This window comes from Barbus barbus, assembly GCF_936440315.1.
Source record: "Barbus barbus genome assembly, chromosome: 41".
Taxonomy (NCBI): Eukaryota; Metazoa; Chordata; class Actinopteri; order Cypriniformes; family Cyprinidae; genus Barbus; species Barbus barbus.
This window is the reverse complement of record NC_136719.1, coordinates 27,181,664-27,203,900: the sequence shown is the minus strand read 5'-3', so window position 1 is coordinate 27,203,900 and position 22,237 is coordinate 27,181,664. Positions and strand designations below refer to the sequence as shown.

Sequence of the window (22,237 nt, the reverse complement as noted above, 5' to 3'; positions counted from 1 at the left end):
TAGACACTTTCCCTTTTCAGCACGAGCAGCATACGTGTGTGTGTGAGTGTGTGTGTGTGTGTGTGAGTGAGTGTGTGTGTGTGTGTGAGGACACTGTCCAGGATCATTCCTTCAGTTTCGTTTCATTCTGGTTGATTGCTCAGTAAGTTTAATCAGATTCAGTGCGTGTTTGATATGAGAACCTGATTAAAAACATTCTCTGCAGTTCAGTTCAATTCCTGTTTATTTGTATGTTTTTGCAACACAGATCATTTCAAATCAAGGTCAGACATGAACTTTTCCATTAAGGGGCAATTGATTATTTAAAATTTTTTACATTTATCCCCACTTTAATAATTTATCTGTTGCCAATAACAACTAATTGTTAAACGTTATCTGTTTAAAAACAGGAGCTATGACTGCAGTGTTCTGACAAAACCATTATTGTGGATTATTGCTCTAGATATTGTAATAATGATTATTAAATGTCAATTAATAGAATGCATATAAAACAGTTTTGTTTTGGTAAAATGGCTTGTCATGTATTCTGGCTTTGGCTTCACAGACGATCCTGTCGGGGATAATCACTGAAGCTATGAAATGAATCTTTTATTTATGTGGTATGATTGCATTCCTGAGCTCAACAGAAGCTGTGTGATTGGTTATAAGGCTCGACGCTACGAGAAAGACATTAATGCAGTGTGAGCGAGTCCAGATGTAGAATAGACACTTCATTCATTTTCACATTTGTTTTTAATCACGACATAATCGATAGTTTTTTATTTATCCAATGAATTCTGCTCCTAACAGAAAACATGGTTATTGCTTTGTTGCTCAAAGGGACTAAAAATACTAAATAATATCAATAAACGAAGCTCCTCGCTCTGGACTCTGTTTAGAGGAAGGAGAAATTGTTCTTAAATGTTCCTTTCATTAAGAATTTTGACCTTCAATTCATTTCAGCTTCTTTCTTTTGCATTTTATATTGTTATTAATATTAATGTCACACTTTTCCATAATTGCTGATACAGTAAATGCTCATTTTATTTGTATTATGGGGAAATCATATTAATATAAGGGTCATTGAAACTGATTTACAGCTTTTATTATCTTCACCTCATTGGTTTTAGATGTAAATATTTTATTTCATTTTTCTATGCGTTCCCTTTTGTTTTATTTATTTTATTGCAAGACAAGAAGAAACGGCACTACATTAAAATACAATAAGATAAAAAACAGCAGCTCAGTCAGTAAGAAGTTGCTCTTATTTGACGTTTGTTCCCAGCAGTGCTATAAGAGCTTTATTGTGCGGAAATATTGTTTGGTTAATAGCTAATCGATATTTAATTACAGACGAGGTAAAGTCATTTAAAATCACACAGTTTACGGCCAAATATGAAAATGTAAATCTGATATTGATTCCTTTTGTGTCAGATGCCCTGAAACAGTGCTATATTAGTTTGGCATTGCTCTTTTGAAAAACTAGTTTGGCAAAATGACTGATTTTATTGTACAAAATATTGATGATAATTTTATTGTATTATATTGAATCTTGGAGAACAGCAAAGAAAATCATGATAAATGCAGAATCCTATTCACAAATATAAGTTCTCCTGCAAAAAAGCTTTTTTTATTTTAGGAAGGAAATGGAGCATTATATTGATATTATACGATTTTCTATGAAACATAAAGCAATTAAAACGCTTTAATATTTCTATATAAACGATTGTATTTGTATACAGCCCCTCTAGCGTATAATTGCTTATATCATGTATAATGTTTATTGTTTATATCATGTATGATGTTTGTCATGTACATGTAATTTCATTTGATTAATAATAATAATAATAATAGCGGCAGCGGTTTGATGACGTGTTTCCGCTTCGGTCACGCGCGAGACACTCAGACGGTAAACAAACTCTCATTAAACTCTATAAACTCTATAAACTGTCGAGTTTGATCTGTAGAACCGTGTGAAGATCTTCAGTGTGTCAGAGATAAACTTCTACAGCGGGTTATTCTGTCTCCAGCTAATGCTACATTTGAGCAGAATACTGAAGGTTTGATTTTTATATAATATTGCAGCATAAGAATGTCATTTTAGTGTAACAATAACAGAATCAAAACATATGTGACCCTGGACCACTAAACCAGTCATAAGGGTCAATATTTCGAAACTGAGATGTATACATCATCTGAAAGCTGAATAAATAATATTATAAAATTAGAAAATCTGGAATCTGAGGGAGCAAAAAAATCTAAATATTGAGAAAATCTCCTTTAAAGTTGTTCAAATGAAGTTCTTAGCAATGCATATTACTAATCAGAAATGAAGTTTTGATATATTTACAGTAGGAAATGTACTAAATATCTTCATGGAACATGATCTTAATATCCTAATGATTTTTGTCATAAAAGAGAAATGTATAATTTTGATCCATACAATGTATTGTTGTCTATTGCTACAGATATACCTGTGCTACTCATGACTGCTTCTGTGCTGCAGGGACAGATATGTGTGAGAATGAATTATTATGTTTTTAATAGATCTCTGCATGTGTGTGTGTTGTGTTTCAGGCGTGTGTGTCGTCCCGAGCAGAAGGGCAGCGAGCCGCAGAGGAGGATCTCAGAGAGTCTGTCTCGTTTTACTCAGTTATTTATCTGCTTTATTATATTTGAAATAAACCCTCACCGTCTTTAAGGACCGTCTGGAAGCGTTTTCTTTCATGTTTGAGTGTGTTTAGCTGCAGTGTGTGGCTTCTTCATCCGTGAGCTGATCTAGAAGAGTGTGTGTCTGATAAGGACTTTAACAGACGCCAGTCGCTTGACCTGCTGATCAGGTGACACTCATTCATTTATACTCAATGAGGGATTCATGAAACAGATGCTGCGTAAAGAAAGGCCTTTATGCTTGTTTTGATGATTCATGATAGTTTTCATGAGATTCAGCCTCATGATGATATTCTTCATAATGAAAGACGTGATTCTCCAGATGGACATTTATAACAGTAAAGCATTAATCTGAAATTATATTACGTTCAAGTCAAGTTACATTTATTATAATAGAGCTTTTATACAATACATATATTTCAAATCAGCTTCACAGAGATAAACAGGGAAATAACAGTGGGATTGCCCTCATTTGGATGAAAGCGTCTGCTAAATGTACATGTACCGTAAATGTTGCAAAATTCATCAGTTTTGAAGATATATAATTTTATATATTCATTTATACATCATATTAGAGGTGATATAATATAAATTTCAGTTCTTAAGACAAAATAATTTTTTAAAGATTTTATTTTTAAAGATTTGTTTAACAATGGAAATATATATATATATAAGAAATAAAAACTGGACTTTCTCAGTTATAAATATCTGCACAGACATTATTAAAAATATTAACATAATATTCAATATATATCTATCTCTATACATACATACAGGAAAAGAAAAATCTATATCTATCTGTTCTCTATCACTATTAATACATTATATATACACACACACACACACAACAAAAGGAAAGGGAGTTACAGAATATACCATCTTTACACAATTCTTTTATGATTTGAGAAGGTTTAGTCTTGCAGTTTGATTCTGATTGACAATCTGAACACATCTGCAATTTTAACATGTATTAGAAAAACTTTAATTAAAGAGTAAAGCTATGTTGTGATGTGCAGTGTCAATGCTGTTCCTCTGCGATGTTTGTGCTGTGTGTGTCCAGCAGGAGGCGCTGTAGAGCAGATGGGAGTGACAGCGTCCGGCTCCGGGGCCTGGCCCCTCCGAGGGCCCGCCGCGCAGATAAACGGCTCAGAGCCTCCAGAGCAGGTGGGTCTCCTGAGAAACACAGTCAGACATGCAGAGATTTATTATTGTGTTCAGTGATTTGTGTTGGAATTGATTTTTATATAAATATACAATGTGATATATTGATATATAAATATGTGATATATTTAAAAATCACACAGAATGAAACTCTTATAATGTCAAACAAATGTGTTAATGCATTAATGCCAATACTGTACAGCCCTTACTGTATATTTCATTTAATGCTGAAAAATGCGTGGATAAACATGTCTTGTGTTTTGTGTGTGCTGTGTATATTTGTCCTCTATCGAGCTCTAATTATAAAACATCACGTCAAAAATCAGAAGCTGAGAAAACTCAAAAACTCAAGGTGATGAGCTTAATGACTTTGAGTATTCTAAACTAAATATAGTATTCTAAACTAAATATAGTATTCTAAACTAAATATAGTATTCTAAACTAAATATAGTATTCTAAACTAAATATAGTATTCTAAACTAAATATAGTATTCTAACACTAGTATTTTAAACGAAAAATGTTATCAACCGAAAGTTGGTCTGTGCTTAGTAAAAATGTGTAATTACATCACAGTTACTTATGAAAATGTTAATGATTACAAGGGGGTTACATCTGATTATTTTTTTACACACACACACACACTCTCTCTCTCACACACACACACACTCACACACTCTCTCTCACACACACACACTCTCTCTCTCACACACACACACACTCACACACTCTCTCTCACACACACAGACACACACACACACACACACACACTCACACACACACACACACACACTCTCTCTCTCTCTCACACACACACACACACACACACACTCACACACACACACACTCTCTCTCTCTCACACACACACACACACACACACACACACTCTCTCTCTCACACACACACACACACACACACACTCTCTCTCTCACACACACACACACACACACACACACACACTCTCTCTCACACACACACACACACACACAGATTTGATTGTTTTCTTTCATAAGTTGCATTGACGGCTCTAAAATATGAGACAGCAATGTTTCAGGAGTTTAGGACACATGCTTATTTAATAACTGTTTTATTTCCTATTTGGGTTGATGTATATTAATTTTTTTAAGATTAACTGTTTTTTCCAAGACATTGTGTTTCCTGTAATAACTGTGCAAAGATTTGATTTCAAAAACAGTATCAGAGCTATTAAACTTTCTTGTTTTGGTTTTAAATCTATATTTAATCTCAGAAGTATCTCAAAGTAAGTCTAATTTTGTGCTGGCTGTGCTCTAAATGAAATGATTATAATCTTAATTGAAGTGATGAATGATTGTGAGTCTGTCAGTAATCAGTGTTGAGTTTACTGTAATATAACCCGGTCTGCTTTACATGCTTCAAAAAGATTAACAGTTGAAAACATTACAAATTTAGAAAAGTAATAAAGTAATCAGTTACGTTACTTTTTTAAAGTACTTGATATAGTTACACTATTAATTACATTTTAAATAGGGTCACCTTTAATCTGTAACCTATTTTCCAAAGTAACCTTCCCAACACTGTATGTGTGTGTGTGTGTGTGTGTGTGTGTGTGTCTATACCCAGGCACACACATTTTTTTTAATTATTTTTTATAATTTTTCAAATATGATAAAAATTATTTTTTTATATCACTTTGTGATGTGACGTCATTTGTATCAGACATGGGATGATGTCACACTCACGTGTCGTGCCACACAGGTAGCGTATGCAGATTTCAGCTCCTCCCCAAACACAACTCACTGCAGGGAAAAGCTCCGCCCCTTTGGGGAGGTCCTGGAAGGCGACGCCCAGATAGCAGTCCTCCACCACGTATCCCAGCGTCCCTGCGTCTGCATCCACCACCACTAACACACGATCTGGAACATTTAAGACATCCCTGGTTCCGCCCCCAGGGTACCGCCTCCCCGCCTTCCCATCATGCCAAAGCTGATTGGTCGAGAGCTCCCAACCCCAGGAACACAAGTCTCCGCCTATTAATGCCTTGTAGCCTGAGGCCTGGAGGGTGCATTTGTGTGTTGACACACCCAGTAGGGCGTGGCTTCCTCTCTTTTGCTCCTCCCACAGCACCTCCCATATATGGAGCCCCGTCGCCGTGCCGACCGCGCCACGAACTGCATCGCTGCTCTGCTCCACACGGGCACGAGAGACACGCCCACCCGACGGACACACCTTCAGATTGGGCGACAGGTAGGTGGGGCTCCACTGCGACCGTGGGTTTCCAGGGGCGACGGGGGGTGTGTCTAAAAGCACTGCCAGGCGAATGGGTGGGGCTACAGAAAACGGACAGAATGCTGATCGGGATTTATGGTGTTTTTTAGGACCGCCGTCCTTCAGCAAGCAGCACAGTGTGAGACCCATCCAATCAGATCACAGAATAACATCAATTTCCTGTTCAAAGACACAAAACCAGCCTACGGTCACCATACAACAACATCAGTCAAACTACAGCGATTTAGATCATCATTCAATCATTATTACAAACTCAAGTATTTTAATATCCTACTATAGTATTTACTGAACTTAAAGCAATAGTTCACCCAAAAAATTCAGATAATCCTATGGAAGGAAGAAAGTCAGGTTTGGAATGATGTGGAGGTTATATATGTAGGAATATATGAATCTTCAGGCACTTCACGATCCGATCCGATCCGATTCTGGGAGTTCATTCTTCTGCTGTGTAGGCTACATACATCTTTACATCTTAACCAAAATCGCAGTTTCTATGCTTTTTGTGTATATTTGTAATCTCTGTATGCCAGTACTGCCATCTTAAAAGTAAGGGTATGAATCTTGGTTTCATGATTCAATTCAGTTATGATTATCATTATCAGCTCAATATCACGATGCGTCACATTCTCAGTTTTCAATATTACTGCACATTTTCATATACATTTTAAATCAAATTTATTTTGTGCAAAATTAACTTTATTTTATATAAAAATAAATTATATAAGCAGGCTACTTTTTAAAGAATTAGTTCTTTAAAATACGTGTTTAAGTATTTGAAAGTTTAAAGACAATACTTTTGTTTCGTCTGCATTATTGCCGTTTGATTATTACTGAGATCACAGACAGGCTGCATTCAGACTAATGCACAGATGTGTTTACATTTATCAGATGTTTTGTCCTGCTCTGAAAACATAACTCACTGTGTTTACATCAATTTCATATAAACGTATTCGAAACTGCGCGTGCATTTAACCTCAGCCGCGATCGAGCACGTGCAAGTCTGTCGGTGCATCTCATAGTGCTGATCCTAACCTAACCCTAACCTAACCCTAACTAACCATAACCTAACCTAACCCTAACTAACCATAAGCTAACCTAACCCTAACTAACCATAACCTAACCCTAACTCCAAACGAGATTTCTCCCGCGTTTCGTTAGATATGCGTTCAGAACGAAAACACGGCGGGTCTCTCACGAGGAACACCAAGCTCACAATCATGAAGAGAATCGCGATGTATACTAAATATATTTAATATATGAGTCCCTGCAGCACAGAAGCAGTCATGAGTAACACAGGTATATCTGTAGCAATAGACAACAATACATTGTATGGATCAAAATTATACATTTCTCTTTTATGACAAAAATCATTAGGATATTAAGATCATGTTCCATGAAGATATTTAGTAAATTTCCTACTGTAAATATATCAAAACTTCATTTCTGATTAGTAATATGCATTGCTAAGAACTTCATTTGAACAACTTTAAAGGAGATTTTCTCAATATTTAGATTTTTTTGCTCCCTCAGATTCCAGATTTTCTAATAGTTGTATCTCAGACAAATATTGTCCTATCATAACAAACCATACATCAATGGAAAGATTATTTATTCAGATTTTTTATGTAGAAATCTCAATTTTAAAAAACTGACCCTTATGATTTTGCCACTCATCTGAAACTATAGTTTGTTTGTGTCTGTCATTCGATGTGTCTATGTGTTGTAATTCTGAACTCAACGGGTTAAACAGTGGTTTAGTTATTGGTATAATTGGTTTGGTTATAATACAAATACTTAATAAATAATAATCTATAATAAACAGATTTATACTTAATAATAGTTATTCTTAATAAATCTATAATGTTATTAATATTTGTATAGTGTACTTGACCTGCTCTTGAAACTTACATTAAAGCATAAAAAGACGAATTGAAGCGTTTCTTCATGAGATGCTCTTACCGTGAGTGCGCGCGCTGACTCCGCTCCGTTCGCCGTTCATCCCGCATTTAAACGTCACTTATCTCCCGTGCGCGCTCCCGCGACGTCAGCGCCGGCCGTCATGTCAAGGCCGACACCGAGAGTGACGTCTGTGCGTCCCCTATGATGTATTTCACGCAGGAGAAACTATTTCTAAACGTTTACCACGGTGATATTATTATTATTATTATTTTATGTTCTGTTATGATATTGGAAGGGGGGGGGGGGGGATTTATATTTACCACGCAACCATCGTTTCATGTATATCAAATACTATTTGTGACCCTGGAGCACCAAACCAGTCATGAGGGTCAATTTGTTTAAACTGATATTTATACATCATCTGAAGCTGAATAAATGATCTTTCCATTGATGTATGGTTTGTTATGATCGGACAATATTTGTCTGAGATACAACTATTAGAAAATCTGGAATCTGAGGGAGCAAAAAAATCTAAATATTGAGAAAATCTCCTTTAAAGTTGTTCAAATGAAGTTCTTAGCAATGCATATTACTAATCAAAAATGAAGTTTTGATATATTTACGGTAGGAAATTTACTAAATATCTTGATGGAACATGATCTTAATATCCTAATGATTTTTGTCATAAAAGAGAAATGTATAATTTTGATCCATACAATGTATTGTTGTCTATTGCTGCAGATATACCTGTGTTACTGATGACTGCTTCTGTGCTGCAGGGTCACAGATGTTAAAGTTACCATTTGATGCAGTTTTAACAGCTTACATACAATGATAATTTATTTACCCTGGGTTTCACAGACAAGGCTTAAACTTAGTCCCTAACTAAAATAATTCAACTGAAAGAAACTTGCACTGACTGATCTTTAAATATATCAGTGCCTTTGTTTTGTCTCAAGATGCACACCAGTAATGTGTTTTCTAAGGCAACTGTGGCCTAATCCTGGTCTAGTCTAAGCCCTGTCTGTGAAACCAGGCCATACTGTTTTAAAATTAATTTTTAATTTAAAATTTAAAATAAAATAAAATGAATAATTATACAAATGTATATAAGAATTCTTGTTTTCTGCTAATGTGTAGCACATGAACGAAGCTTCCTGAACACATGAAGATATTTCTCAGTTTATTGGGCTTCTGACAGAGACCATGACACTCTGAGTTACTGTAAATACTGTATGCAGATCAGATTGTTCAGAAACATAATTCAGCATGAAGCGCATGTCATATGACTGTGAGAGAAAGAGACAGTGTGTATTTGTGTTTAAGGGTTGTGTGTGTGTGTGTGTGTGTGTGTTTGAGGGCTGTGTTGTGTGTGTGTGAGTGTGTTTTAGGGGTTTGTGTGTGTTCTTAGGGACATTTTCTCTCCACGCTCTGTTTTCCTCCCTCATCATACTCCTGCTTTGAGATCCACATCTGCTGGAAGGTTCCCTGAGGACGAACACATCAGGTCAGTTATATATTTACAATAATAGATAATATAACAGTGTGTGCTAAAACAGCTGTTGTATTTCTCACCAGTGACGCCAGGATTGATCCTCCGATCCAGGAGCTGAATCTCCTCTCGATGGAGCTGTTGCTGGCGATCAGCTTCAGTCTCATGCTCTGAAACACAGACATCAGGAGCTAGTGAGGAGGAGATCAGACAGAGATCAGATGAAGATGAGACAGGGATCAGACAGAGAGAGACAAGACTAAAACTAGATGATGATCAGATGGAGATCAGACAGAGATCAGATGAAGATGAGACAGGGATCAGAAAGAGAACAGACTGAAATCAGACTGAGATTAGACAAGGATCAGGCAGAGATCGGACAGAGAGAGACAAGACTAAAACGAGATCAGATGAAAATCAGACAGAAATCGGAAGAAGATCAGACTGGGATGAGACAGAGATCAGATGGAATCTAGACAGAGATTAGACTGAGATCAGATGGAGTTTAGACAGATTAGACTGAGAACAGATTAAGATCAGCCAAAGATCAGATGGAAATCAGACAGAGATTGGAAGGAGATCAGACTGAAATGAAATTGAGATCAGACAGAGAGAGACAAGACTAAAACTAGATGATGATCAGATGGAGATCTGAGAGAGATCAGATGAAAATCAGACTGGGATCAGATAGAAATCAGACAGATTGGAAGGAAATCAGATGGAGTTTAGACAGAAATGAGACTGAGATCAGAAAGACAACAGACTTAAATCAGATAGAGATCAGACAGAGATCAGGACTCACCGGCGGTGCTTTCTGAGACAGTTCTCTGTTGAGTCTCTCTGTGAAGCCCTGCAGGAGCGTGTTTCCTCCCGTCACGATCACGCTGCCATACAGACCCTCAGCACACACACACACATATGACACACTCGTAGAGAGAGCAGAACATCAGTGGTCCTGATGCTCCAGTGCTCTGCATGTTCTGTATACAGCGTAGGCTAAGAGAAGCGTTTTCTCTCTTACCGGCCGGATGTCGATGTCACACATGCCGATGCTGGTAGTGACCACGTGTCCGACGCCCAGCATGGTGTTACCGGACAGACCCTGAGAAGATGAGGTCATTCAAATGATTAACATAATTATAAGTATTTAAATACCATAATTCCAGAAATGTTTTTTACACTATCATTACTAATGCATTTCCATGACTTATCTAGTTGTTTGTGATTGCAGGGTTGTTGTTGTTTTTTTATCCACAAACAACACTTTGTACTCTATAAATATTGTTTTGTAGCTTCATATAACTTAAAAATAGTTTCTATTACTTGTTCAAAAGATTTGTATTGATTTCCAAGAATCTTTGGGAATTTATTCATTAACATGACATTTTCATGACTTTTCAGTATTTTATTAGTTTCCATAACTTTTTCAGATTTCATTCATTTCCAAAACTTTTATTAGATTTTATTAATTTTCATAATTTTATAAGATTTTGTGACAGGTCTAGAAATCACACATTTCCAAGATTGTGGGAATCCTAATTAAATTTAATGACATTTGTTCAGGGAATTAACTATGCCTTGATTTTCAGCTTGTTTTAATGCTTGCTTTTTCTCATTTGAGCTCATCTCTTGGCCCCGGGCTCCTCGTTTAGGAGCGCTGATCTGGATGGACTGAAGCAGATCTTATCTAGACTTCACCTTCACATTGGATGGATCGAACAGGCCCTCGGGGATACGTAACCTCTCGGCTCCGTAATCTGTGCTGTAACCGCTCGGCATCTCATAGTGCACCGTCGGCATCTGAGCAGCAACCCTGAACCCACACAGACACCAGATCAGACACGTGAGTGTGAGAGTGTGTGTGTGTTATTAAGCCTCTCATAAATAAAAACACAACTTGACCCCAACAAATTAATTAATTACAGACCTCAGATCTTGAATCTCCCTTTTCTGTTAAAGATACTAGAAAAGGTAGTATCTTCACAATTATATTCCTTCTTATAGAAAAATGGTATATGTGAGGATTTCCAGTCAGGATTTAGACCGTTTCTGAGACTGCTCCCATTAGAGTTACAAATGATCTGCTCTTATCATCTGATCGTGGTTGTATCTCTCTATTAGTGCTACTGGATCTTAGTGTTGCGTTTGACACTATCGACCACAACATTCTTTTAAATAGACTAGAAAATTATGTTGGCATTAGTGGAAGTGCACTGGCATGGTTTAAATCGTACTTATCTGACCGCCATCAATTTGTGGCAGTAAATGAAGAGGTATCATATCAATCACAAGTGCAGTATGGAGTACTTCAAGGCTCAGTACTAGGACCGTTACTTTTCACGCTTTACATGTTACCCTTGGGAGATATCATCAGGAAACATGGTGTTAGCTTTCACTGTTATGCTGATGATACTCAGCTCTATATTTCTTCGTGGCCCAGTGAAACACACCAATTTGCAAAACTAACAGAATGTATAGTTGATATCAAAAAATGGATGATGAGTAAGGTGTTAATTATAAGACTAAAAACCTCCACATATAATAACCTAGATCACTGTCTAATACTTGATGGCTGCTCTGTAAATTCTTCATCATCAGTTAGGAACCTAGGTGTGCTGTTTGATAACAATCTCTCCTTTGACAGCCATGTTTCTATCATTTGTAAAACTTAATTTTTCCATCTTAAAAACATATCTAAATTACGACCTATGCTCTCAATGTCAAATGCAGAAACATTAATTCATGCATTCATGACCTCGAGGCTAGATTATTGTAATGCTTTATTGGGTGGTTGCTCTGCATGTTTAATAAACAAACTACAGCTGGTTCAAAATGCAGCAGCTAGAGTTCTTACTAGAACCAGGAAGTATGACCACATTAGCCCGGTTCTGTCAACACTGCACTGGCTCCCTATTAAACATCGGATACATTTTAAGATCTTGCTAATTACCTATAAGGCCCTGAATGGTTTGGCTCCTCAGTATTTGAGTGAGCTCTTATCACATTATAGTCCTTCACGTCCGCTGCGATCTCAAAACTTTTTGGAATCAAGTCCAATTCCAATTCCTGGTTCTGGAATCGATGGGATTCAATTCCAAGAATCGATTCCTCTGTTGTTTTCGATTCTTGTTTTTTTTTTTTGAATGAAGGAACCTAATCTCGCCATGACTGCAGGATATAAAGGTCGTAAAAAGTATCTTTCTCATAATATGAAGCTTTATTTGTAAAAAATGACGATATATTTCTATAGCTCTGATTTTTTAATCATCATTTTGTCTGCTTTGCCCGTGAAATTAGTCATAGCTCACTGCTCAGCAGGGACATGCATTTATCTCAAGCATTGAACAAGACATGAAGTGTCTAAAATAAATGTGCACAGTTCAGCTGAATGCTGAAGTTTACTTTGACTGCATGCTTTGCATAAAATTAACAAACTGTACATTGAAACAAAATAACCAGAACATTAACAATAACACTGATAGAGCTCGTGGTTTATCTGTCAATCAGATGCGCTCTTGGTCACTGATGCTCGTGACGTTTTCTTTTAGAATTATCATCGGCTGATAGAAAAAAAATAGTATTTCAGATGGAAATAAGATCAAGACCATCGATCACGTCATGAGCTCTTCTGTCGTGCAGCGCTCAAAATTGTGGACAATATAAACCAGTTCCACCGTAACATAACCTCTGAATCGTTTTTTGTTTGTTTTGCTTTTTTAACTGGTTCATTAAAACTATCTATTCGAAAGAACCTTTTCGTGGAAACAAATCAGACTTCTAATCACTTTTAGCGATCATGAGGCTAAGGGTAATAAAACTAGATCTTTTCTAGATAAAAAATAATTATATTTTGTCTCACAACTCTTGTAATTACGACTTTTATTGAGCATGAGGGAGGCGAATGGTGCTTCTCAAACAGAAGGCTGCATCCTCAAATTCAGATCATCAGATCGTCCTGACTTGTTTCCTTTCAGTTTATTTTCGTGAACTTAAATGTGTGCAGCCTTTGTAAGGATGCAGCCGTCCATTTGAGAGGCACCCATAGACAAGCTTTGTTGAACTGAAAAACGCTCTGAATGTGGAGTCGATTCCAACCTTTGGAACCTCCAACCTTTCCCAACACCTCGGAATCGATTCCCAGCCCTACCTAGAATATCAAAATCAACTGCAGGCGGGAGATCCTTTTCCTATTTAGCTCCCAAACTCTGGAACAATCTACCTAACACTGTTCGGGAAGCAGACACTCTGTCAGTTTAAATCTAGATTAAAGACCCATCTCTTTAACCTGGCTCACACATAATACACTATCACATTTCTATAATTCAGATCCGTTAAAGGATTGTTAGGCTGCATTAATTAGGTCAACCGGAACCGGGAACACTTCCCAAAACACCTGATGTACTTGTTACATTGTTAGAAGAATGGCATCTACGCTAATATTAGTCTGTTTCTTTCTTATTCCGAGGTCAGCGTAGCCACCCAGATCCAGACTGTATCCAGATCAGATGGTGGATCAGCACCTAGAGATGACCTCTACAGCCAGGACACCTAGATGACCCCAGAGACTGACCCCCAGTGAAGACCCTGTCTCCAAGACGGCCATCGGGACAAGACCACAGGAACCAGATGAGTCCTTTGCACAATCTGGTTCTGCTTTAGTCTAGATTTAAACTGATGATTTTGTCTGGCCAGAGGAGAAGGACACTATTTTGACACACTATTTCCCTTCTTTAATGCAGTAAAGCTGTTTTGACACAATCTGCATTGTAAAAAGTCCTTTATAAATAACGGTGACTTGACTTGTGTGTGTTCCACTCACTGTTCATCATACGGAGAGTCAGACACCTGCAGCACAGACGCCTGGAAATCCTGAATCACCTCCTGTAAGAGCGACAGTCAGCGATCATGTGACAGTCGCGTCACACACGTGTGTTTCACATGCTCTTCCAGACTCTTACGTTGCACATGTACGTGTGCCAGGACTTGGTGACGGGAGGGAGTTTGTCCTTCTTGGTCCAGAGCGGCGGAGCTCCTTCCCTCACGGGCTCCTGATGGACACACACAGACTGAGAGACTGAACACCACACACACACACATGGAGGAGAATCGCAGGAGACACGCTACCTTAGACGCGATCATGTACGGAGGAACTGTGTCGATGTTCATCTCCTGAAACAGCTCTCGACACTGCATGGAGATGAAATCACCGGCCAGAGGAGACTTGACGATCCCTGAACACAAGAACACACACATCTGCACTACTGCTGGTCTGAGTGCTAGAAACACACACACTGATGCTAAACCCATACTGTGATCGCTCTGTAAACTGCAATCAATCAGCTGCTGGAAAGAGTCAGTGTGACTAGTGTGTGTGAGTGTTTGTCTTCAGCAAATGAGCAGCACTATATCAGTTATTGTTGAGGTTGTGCTGTGGACTTTACTATACTAGAATTAGAATGAATGATAAAACTTTATAGTTTTAGTTATAGTTATAGTTGCAGTAGTAATTATAGTTATTATGGCTGTGGTGTGAACTTTGCTATTCTGGTAGAATTAGGATGATTATAATGTTATAGTTACAGTTATTATTATAGTCGATCATCTATTGTAACATTGTCTCTAAAAGCACTTAAAAATATGTTCTAAGATCAAGAATGTTTTAAGAAAACATTATTTCTGAACATTTAAACATCTGCTTTCTTTTTATTTTAAATGTGTGAATGTTAAAGGAACACTCCATTTTATCATTGCAAACATTATGGGAATGTTACTTTTGAATGTTCTCTAAATGTTCTAAAACAAATATTAACATTCAAAAAACATGATACATGACACAAGATGAAATTGATTCTGCATGTTTGAACCTAGTTTTTCTTGCATTTACACAGTTTTGAGCAGCATGTGGCGTTTCGAGCGCTGATTCAGAGATTCAAACAACGCCGTTTCTCCCATCTCGTTTAAAATCATAACAAGCGATGTATGACTTTGGAAACTATAAGTTCATTTAAATTCAAAAACAACAACAAAAAAGCTTATGAACGTAATTCTAATACAAGTCAGACATTAAAGTGAGTTGCTGTTTTTGTCTCTTCCGAGGAAGATTCATTCACTTGTACCTACTCAGAGACACTTTGCTCAGATTTATTTAATGTTCATCTGATCTTATTTTGACTTCTCTTTCTGTTTTAAAGATGTTTTCTTTGGATTGTTTGACTACTCAAAATATAGATCTACTACATAAAAATGTACTGGCTCTAATGTATTGTATCGTTTAATTAGAAAAAAATCAGAAAAGCACTCCAAAGTCCCGATCTAAATCAAATGATTTGCGAATCTGCTCCGTAGTTCCAGTCTAAATCAAATGATTCGTGATTCGTGAACCATTATTCAGATCGGGACTCCGAAGCATGTCCCGATATGAAATGAATCACAAACCCGCTCTGAAGTCCCAATCTGAATCAAATAATTCCCGAACCTGCTCTGAAGCCCCTATCTGAATCAAATAATTCCCGATCCCGCTCTGAAGTCCCAATCTGAATCAAATGAATCACGAACCCGCTCCGAAATCCCAATCTGAATCAAATAATTCCTGAACCTGCTCTGAAGCCCCTATCTGAATCAAATAATTCCCGATCCCGCTCTGAAGTCCCAATCTGAATCAAATGAATCACGAACCCGCTCCGAAATCCCAATCTGAATCAAATAATTCCTGAACCTGCTCTGAAGTCCCAATCTGAATCAAATGAATCACGATCCCGCTCTGAAGTCCCAATCTGAATCAAATAATTCCCGAACCTGCTCTGAAGCCCCTATCTGAATCTGCTTCAGTCCAGTAAAGGTCATTGCACACTGAGTCTGAGATTTTCCCGTGCGTTTTTCAGTTTTTTTGTATGTCTCATCCTTTCCTATCATAATGCATGCTACGGATGCGAAAACGCAGAAAATCGAACCTGATCCAAATTTTTTTATGGCGGATGAAAGTTTTTTTATGGCGGAGGCAGTGTGTAAACGTGATTGACACAACTTGAGGTCGTATTTCTTTTTTAAAGTGTGAAAATGTGACAGCAGAAAGCTGAAGCTGGACGTTTGTACAATTACACTAAAAGAGCTTTAAATTAAAATATCAACAGGAGACATGTAATAGATTGCGTGACACAGGTTTATCTGCAGTTTTATCATGTTGATCATTTAGAGTCCTTAGATGATGACCATGTCACTAACTAATGCACGGTCTCCTACTTACCTTGCTGCAGGACGTACCCATCATGCACTGGGATGGCAGTGGTGTGCGTGGCTCCGCTGTCCAGCACGAGGCCTGTGGCTCGACCGTTAGCAAAGCTGCAGTCGATCAGGTTAAGGTGACGTACAAACATCATGACATCATCAGCCTGTCTTTAACACATGAGGAAACTCAGCCTCTCTGGATTCTGATTGGCTGATGTTCTCGAGTGGAGCTTTCTGATTGGATACGCGGTGAGCACAGCAGTCTTGCACAGGAAGAAGGCGGGGATGTTGTAATGCTCGAATATGAGTTCTGTTAGCTTTTCTCTCTTCGCCCGTGAGTTCCACTGTCACGAGAGAAACATTGTAACCACTTCACCCTCAGGACATCCCAGATGAGGATGAGTTTGTTTCTTCATCAGGTTTGTAGGAATGTGTCTCTGCATCAGTGTCTCAGCAATGGATGCTCTGCAGTGAATGGGTGCCGTCAGAATGAGAGTCCAAACAGCTGATAAAAACATCACAATAATCCACACCACTCCAGTCCATCAGTTAACATCTGGAGAAGACAAAAGCTGAAACTAATCCAGCATTAAGACGTTTTTAAGTCCATAATTCATAATAACTCTTCCTCCAGTGAAAAAGTGTTCTGGTCTGAATCAGGAGAGAAATCTGTACAGATCCAGCAGCGTTTACAAGACAAAACAGCTCTAAACAAATATGTGGCTGGATTTTGATGTGAGAGACAACAGGAGATGCACTTTTTCACTGGAGGAAGCGTTATTATGAATTATGGATTATAGACTTAAAAACGTCTTAATGCTGGATTTGTTTCAGCTTTTGTCTTCTCCAGATGTTAACTGATGGACTGGAGTGGTGTGGATTATTGTGATGTTTTTATCAGCTGTTTGGACTCTCATTCTGACGGCACCCATTCACTGCAGAGCATCCATTGCTGAGACACTGATGCAGAGACACATTTCTACAAACCTGATGAAGAAACACACTCATCCTAGTCTCAGATTCCTCTAAGAGTGTTGATGTACTCACAGGAGCTTCAGACATGAGAACAGGGTGTAAGCTGGGCTCAGATTTGATGTGTTTGCTGTAGATGTGGTCAATTATGGCTTGAAATGCGTTCCAGTCCTCAACTAAAAGAGATCAATTGAGAAAACAATAGAAACAGAGACATTCTGTAGAATACGCTCTTGCATTTGATATTAAATCCTCTGTGTGTGTGTGTCGTACTCATGCCGTTCTTCAGTGGAGAGATGAGTTCTACACCCGCCCGTGGCACATGCAGGGCTGTTGTGTCTATGTAATAACTCCGCCCATTGTTGCTCTCTTGCTCCTCCCCCATGTTAGCTGGCCCCTCCTCCTCAGCGGTCACTCCTATAGTGGTGGGGAAATCTGCCTACACAGCAAACAGGAACGTAACCAATGATAATCATGTGATGTTCAGTACAGTCAGACTCTAGGAACTTCAGGACGATTCTCAAAGCTTTGGGTTTATGGGTCGATCATGTCAAATCAGTTTATTTATACAATACAGATTGTTTCAAAGCAGCCTTACAGTAATAAGTGCACATTCTGACTTGGTTGCAACCTAGAATTAAACTGCTGGGTCTGTCTGGCCAGAGGAGAACGGCACACTATTTCCCTGTTTAATACTGAAAAGCTGCTTTGACACGAACTGCATTGTAAAAAGCACTGTATAAATAATGGTGACTTGACTTGATAAACAGGAAAAGAACAGTGTACATGTTGCAAAATTCATCAATGATGAAACTAATTCAATTTCAGCTGTAAAGCAGCTCTACAGGAGATAGCAGAGTCATTATTTACATCAACTCAGATCAAGTTTTGTTCTCATCTGATTTAAATTTAAAGTTAAATTGATAATATTACTGAATATTAGTTTGATGGATGGTGATGAATGGAAATATGGATAAAACGAGGATGGATGGATGGATGGATGGATGATGGATGGATGGATGATGGATGGATGGATGGATGGGTGGATGGGTGGATGATGGATGGATGGATGATGGATGGATGGATGGATGGATGGATGGGTGGATGGGTGGATGATGGCGGGATGAGTGGATGATGGATGAGTGGATGATGGATGGGTGGATGGATGATGGATGATGGATGGATGATGGATGATGGGTGGATGATGGATGGATGATGGATGATGGATGGATGATGGAGGGATGATGGATGGGTGGATGGGTGGATGATGGCGGGATGAGTGGATGATGGATGAGTGGATGATGGATGGGTGGATGATGGATGGATGGATGGATGATGGATGATGGATGGATGATGGAGGGATGATGGATGGGTGGTTACCTTTGGACAGTCCTCTCCTGCATATCCTGCTCTGGTGGAGAAGGAGCCGATGTCAAACACCAAAGCACCTACTTCATCTGAGACACAGAGAGAGATTATGATTATTATACCAGTCTGATCAATATTAATGTACACTCAGTTTATTAGTAAATCTCTGTTCACACACACATTGTTTGAAAGTAGCTTTACAAAAACACATAGTGATCTCTAAACATCTTCTAGTCACATGATGAATTCAGAGCTGCTGATTGGATCGTTTACATGTGCAGATGAGAGAAAGATTTGCTGTCAGTGTCTGTGGCTTTCTGTGAGTTTATGAATGTGAGGAATGTTGATATATGACAGATGAAGTATGTGCTCATATTAATCATGAAAAACCAAATTACTCTCAACTGATGTGTGTCAAATGAATAAATGGCAGATTTTGGTCGTATCGCCCTCATGTAGACTAGAGAGGAAACTGATACAGTGCCCTCCACTAATATTGGCATCCTTGATAAATCTGACCAAAGGCGGCTGTGAAAATAAATCTGCATTGTTTATCCTTTTGATCTTTTATTCACAAAAGTCCAACCTATCATTGAAGTAAATCAATTGAAAGTGGGGAGAAAATCTCATGATGAAATAAATGCTTAAGAGAATTTGGCCTTTTATTTTTAGTCCTGTGGAACAGGAAGTCATGGCTGGACCGTTTCATGCTCCTAGTCACCCTGGTGTGCTAAACATGTAATTATGAATGGGAATATACTTCAGAGATGTTTTACTCAGAAGAATTTCTAGGGGTGCTAATAATTGTGGCCAACATTCATTGGAGAAAAACATTTATTTCACCATGAGATTTTCTCCCCACTTTCAACTGTTTTACTTCAATGAAAGGTTCGAATTTTTGTGAATGTTTTGAATGAAAGATGCAGATTTGTTTTCACAGCCGCCTTTGCTCATATTTACCAAGGTCAAGGTCATTTTTATTTATATAGCACCTTTAAACAACATTAATGCTGACCAAGCTGCTTCACAGTAACACAATGCAATGATAAAAAATACAAAGTTCAAAAATTAAATCAACAACAAAACGCATAAAACCGAATAAAAATCAGGAATAAGAATTTAACTCACTAAGACCAACAATTATAGAGAAAAGAGATACGTTTTCAATGATGATTTAAATGCGGATAAAGAAGATGATGACCTAACAGATTGAGGTAATGAATTCCACATATTAGGGGCTAAAACAGAAAAGGCTCTATCACCTTTAGATTTCAAACGAGACAATGGGACGGTTAATAGATTATCAGAGAATGATCTCCGGGGTGAGTATGGACAAAAAAGGTCTGAGATGTAGACTGGAGCCATATCATGCAAGGCTTTAAATACGAAAATTAAAACCTTGTACTCAATTCGAAATTGAACTGGTAGCCAATGTAAATGTGCTAAGAGTGAGTGATATGCTCCCTCTTCTTCTTCACTATTAAGAAGCAGGCTGCAGCATTTTGAACCAGTTGCAGACGTGAAAGGGAAAACTGGTTGACACAGCACATAAAGCATTACAATAATCAAGCCTTGTTGAAATGAAAGCACGAATAACTGTCTCTAGATCACTAAAGATAGAAGTGATTTCAGTTTATGTAAACCTTCTCATTTCTCATTTAACTGAAGAAAATTATCACCCATCCAAGTCGGATAAGGACTTTGACCCAGTACAACATGTACAACTGGGTATCATCCGCATAAATGTGTTATGGGACCTTGTGCAACTCAAAAATGTAATGAAGAGGGAGCATATATAAAGCAAACAAAATTGGGCCCAAGATGGAGCCCTGTGGCACCCCACCAGTAACAGAGGCAGGTGATGAATGAGACTGACCTATCTCCACAGAGAAACTCCTCGCAGTAAACTAGGATTCAAACCAATCTAAGGCTGAATCACAGATACCAATCTCGGTTTTTAACTTGTTTAAAAGAATGCAGTGATCTACTGTATCGAACGCCGCACTTAAATCCAACAGTACCAAAACTACACAATTTCCACAAATAATAACAAGTCGTTTACCACTCTTAACAAGGCTGATTCAGTGCTATGCTTAAATCTAAAACCAGACTGAAAAGGATCCAGTATATTATTCTCAATAAAGTAAAGTGATAACTAATTTAAAACAGCTTTCTCCAATACTTTTGATAAGAATGGCAATTTCGAAATAGGTCTATAATTGTTCAAATCAGCTGTATCCAGATTTGCTTTCGTAAGGAGCAAATGAACCACTGCATGTTTAAAATAAGTTGGAACTAAACTTGTCTGTAAGGAATTGCTGATAACAGAAATAATATTTGGTGCTAATGCGTCCAACACTTCCTTTAATAGAGTTGCTGGTATAACGTCAAGAGAGCAAGTGGTCGATCTTAAACTGGACACTGTTCAACAACTCAGAGTGCGAGATAGGATGGAAATGTGCAAAGAGCAGGACTCAAAGGTAAATACCAAACCTTCTGAGATGGATTCATAACAATCTGAGATTTAATACAAGCGATTTCGTTTATAAAGAAGCTGCAAAACTTCTCACGCAGCTCTGGGCTATACCAACACTGATCCCAGGAGGAGGATTTAATACAGAATTAATGATAGAAAACAAAAGCTTTGGACAATGGGAATTTTGAGAAATCAGATTAGAAAACTATTTAGACTGTTGCAAGGCAACTGCCTCTTGAAATTTGACCAAATAATTTAGCAATAACTGATAATAACTAATCCTTTCTCCATTTTCTTTCTGCTCTTCTACACTCCTTTCTTAGAACCCGAACTTCTCTATTAATCCAAGGCTGTTTTCTAGATTTGACCTTGAGGGGGGCAATTTCATTTAAAATCCCAGTACATGATGTATTAAAACGAACGACCAAACCATCCTCATGAGAATACTGAGACTCGTGACACCTGCTGAGAGTTCTGCAAAAACCTCTGTGAACTGTACATCAGTAGAAGAGTTTATAACTCTAGACAGATATGTAGAAGGCCTGCTTTCAGATTTTAAGATGGCAATAGAACAATCAAATATTATAGGCAGGTGCTCAGACTAACCAGCATCATGGATCTCACTGGTTGTTACAGGAAAACCTGATAGTATAAGGTCAAGTATGTGACCCTGCATATGTGTAGGACCAGAAATAAATTGTGTGAAGTTGAAAGAGTGTAAGAGTTGAG

General features: G+C 38.0%; 3 protein-coding genes and 1 long non-coding RNA gene across 6 annotated transcripts in view; 2 read left to right on the top strand and 2 right to left on the bottom strand.

Annotated features, from left to right (window-relative positions):
* LOC306861028 (eukaryotic translation initiation factor 4E type 2-like) overlaps window positions 1-898 on the top strand; it is an 8,485-nt gene extending 7,587 nt beyond the window's left edge. The window contains exon 7 of one of the 2 annotated variants that reach the window (XM_079403087.1): window positions 1-898. This exon is cut by the window's left edge and continues 62 nt beyond it. The gene's annotated coding sequence lies outside the window, so the exon portion shown is untranslated. The other variant, XM_079403089.1, reaches the window with a different exon arrangement.
* A 971-nt stretch (window positions 899-1,869) lies between these two features.
* LOC306861034 lies at window positions 1,870-4,074 on the top strand. The gene is made up of 3 exons (XR_013783439.1): window positions 1,870-2,039; window positions 2,557-2,819; window positions 3,713-4,074. It is a non-coding gene; the product is annotated as an uncharacterized lncRNA (long non-coding RNA).
* Window positions 3,014-8,092, bottom strand: LOC306861023 (SPRY domain-containing SOCS box protein 2). 2 transcript variants are annotated; one of them, XM_079403080.1, is made up of 3 exons: window positions 8,037-8,092; window positions 5,531-6,236; window positions 3,014-3,822 (listed from the first exon to the last, which is right to left on the bottom strand). In XM_079403080.1, exons 2-3 carry the CDS (start codon window positions 6,204-6,206, stop codon window positions 3,668-3,670), a joined length of 831 nt encoding a protein of 276 aa, XP_079259206.1. In that variant the 5' UTR covers window positions 6,207-6,236; window positions 8,037-8,092; the 3' UTR covers window positions 3,014-3,667. The 2 variants fall into 2 exon arrangements, with proteins under 2 accessions (XP_079259206.1, XP_079259207.1); XM_079403081.1 differs by having other exon boundaries at window positions 7,986-8,063.
* A 1,047-nt stretch (window positions 8,093-9,139) lies between these two features.
* Window positions 9,140-18,097, bottom strand: actl6b (actin-like 6B). Its single transcript, XM_079403065.1, has 12 exons — window positions 17,938-18,097; window positions 17,740-17,840; window positions 16,939-17,036; window positions 16,712-16,806; window positions 14,593-14,699; window positions 14,427-14,516; window positions 14,288-14,349; window positions 11,167-11,281; window positions 10,490-10,570; window positions 10,271-10,366; window positions 9,552-9,638; window positions 9,140-9,464 (listed from the first exon to the last, which is right to left on the bottom strand). The coding sequence occupies exons 1-12, from the start codon at window positions 18,047-18,049 to the stop codon at window positions 9,384-9,386; spliced, it is 1,125 nt and encodes a 374-aa protein (XP_079259191.1). The 5' UTR covers window positions 18,050-18,097; the 3' UTR covers window positions 9,140-9,383.
* Between the last annotated feature and the right edge of the window lie 4,140 nt (window positions 18,098-22,237).

Bases quoted from the DNA above. Each gene is read 5' to 3' on its own strand.
- LOC306861023 (XM_079403080.1), bottom strand. From the start codon at position 6,206: ATGGGTCTCACACTGTGCTGCTTGCTGAAGGACGGCGGTCCTAAAAAA. The intron at 3,823-5,530 runs GTGAGTGTGACA...TGTGTTTCTCAG, and splicing joins CTACCTGTGTGGCACGACAC to GAGACCCACCTGCTCTGGAG.
- actl6b (XM_079403065.1), bottom strand. From the start codon at position 18,049: ATGGGGGAGGAGCAAGAGAGCAACAATGGGCGGAGTTATTACATAGAC. The intron at 17,037-17,739 runs GTGAGTACATCA...CTCTCGTGACAG, and splicing joins TTCTCATGTCTGAAGCTCCT to TGGAACTCACGGGCGAAGAG. The intron at 16,807-16,938 runs GTATCCAATCAG...GATCGACTGCAG, and splicing joins AAGACTGCTGTGCTCACCGC to CTTTGCTAACGGTCGAGCCA.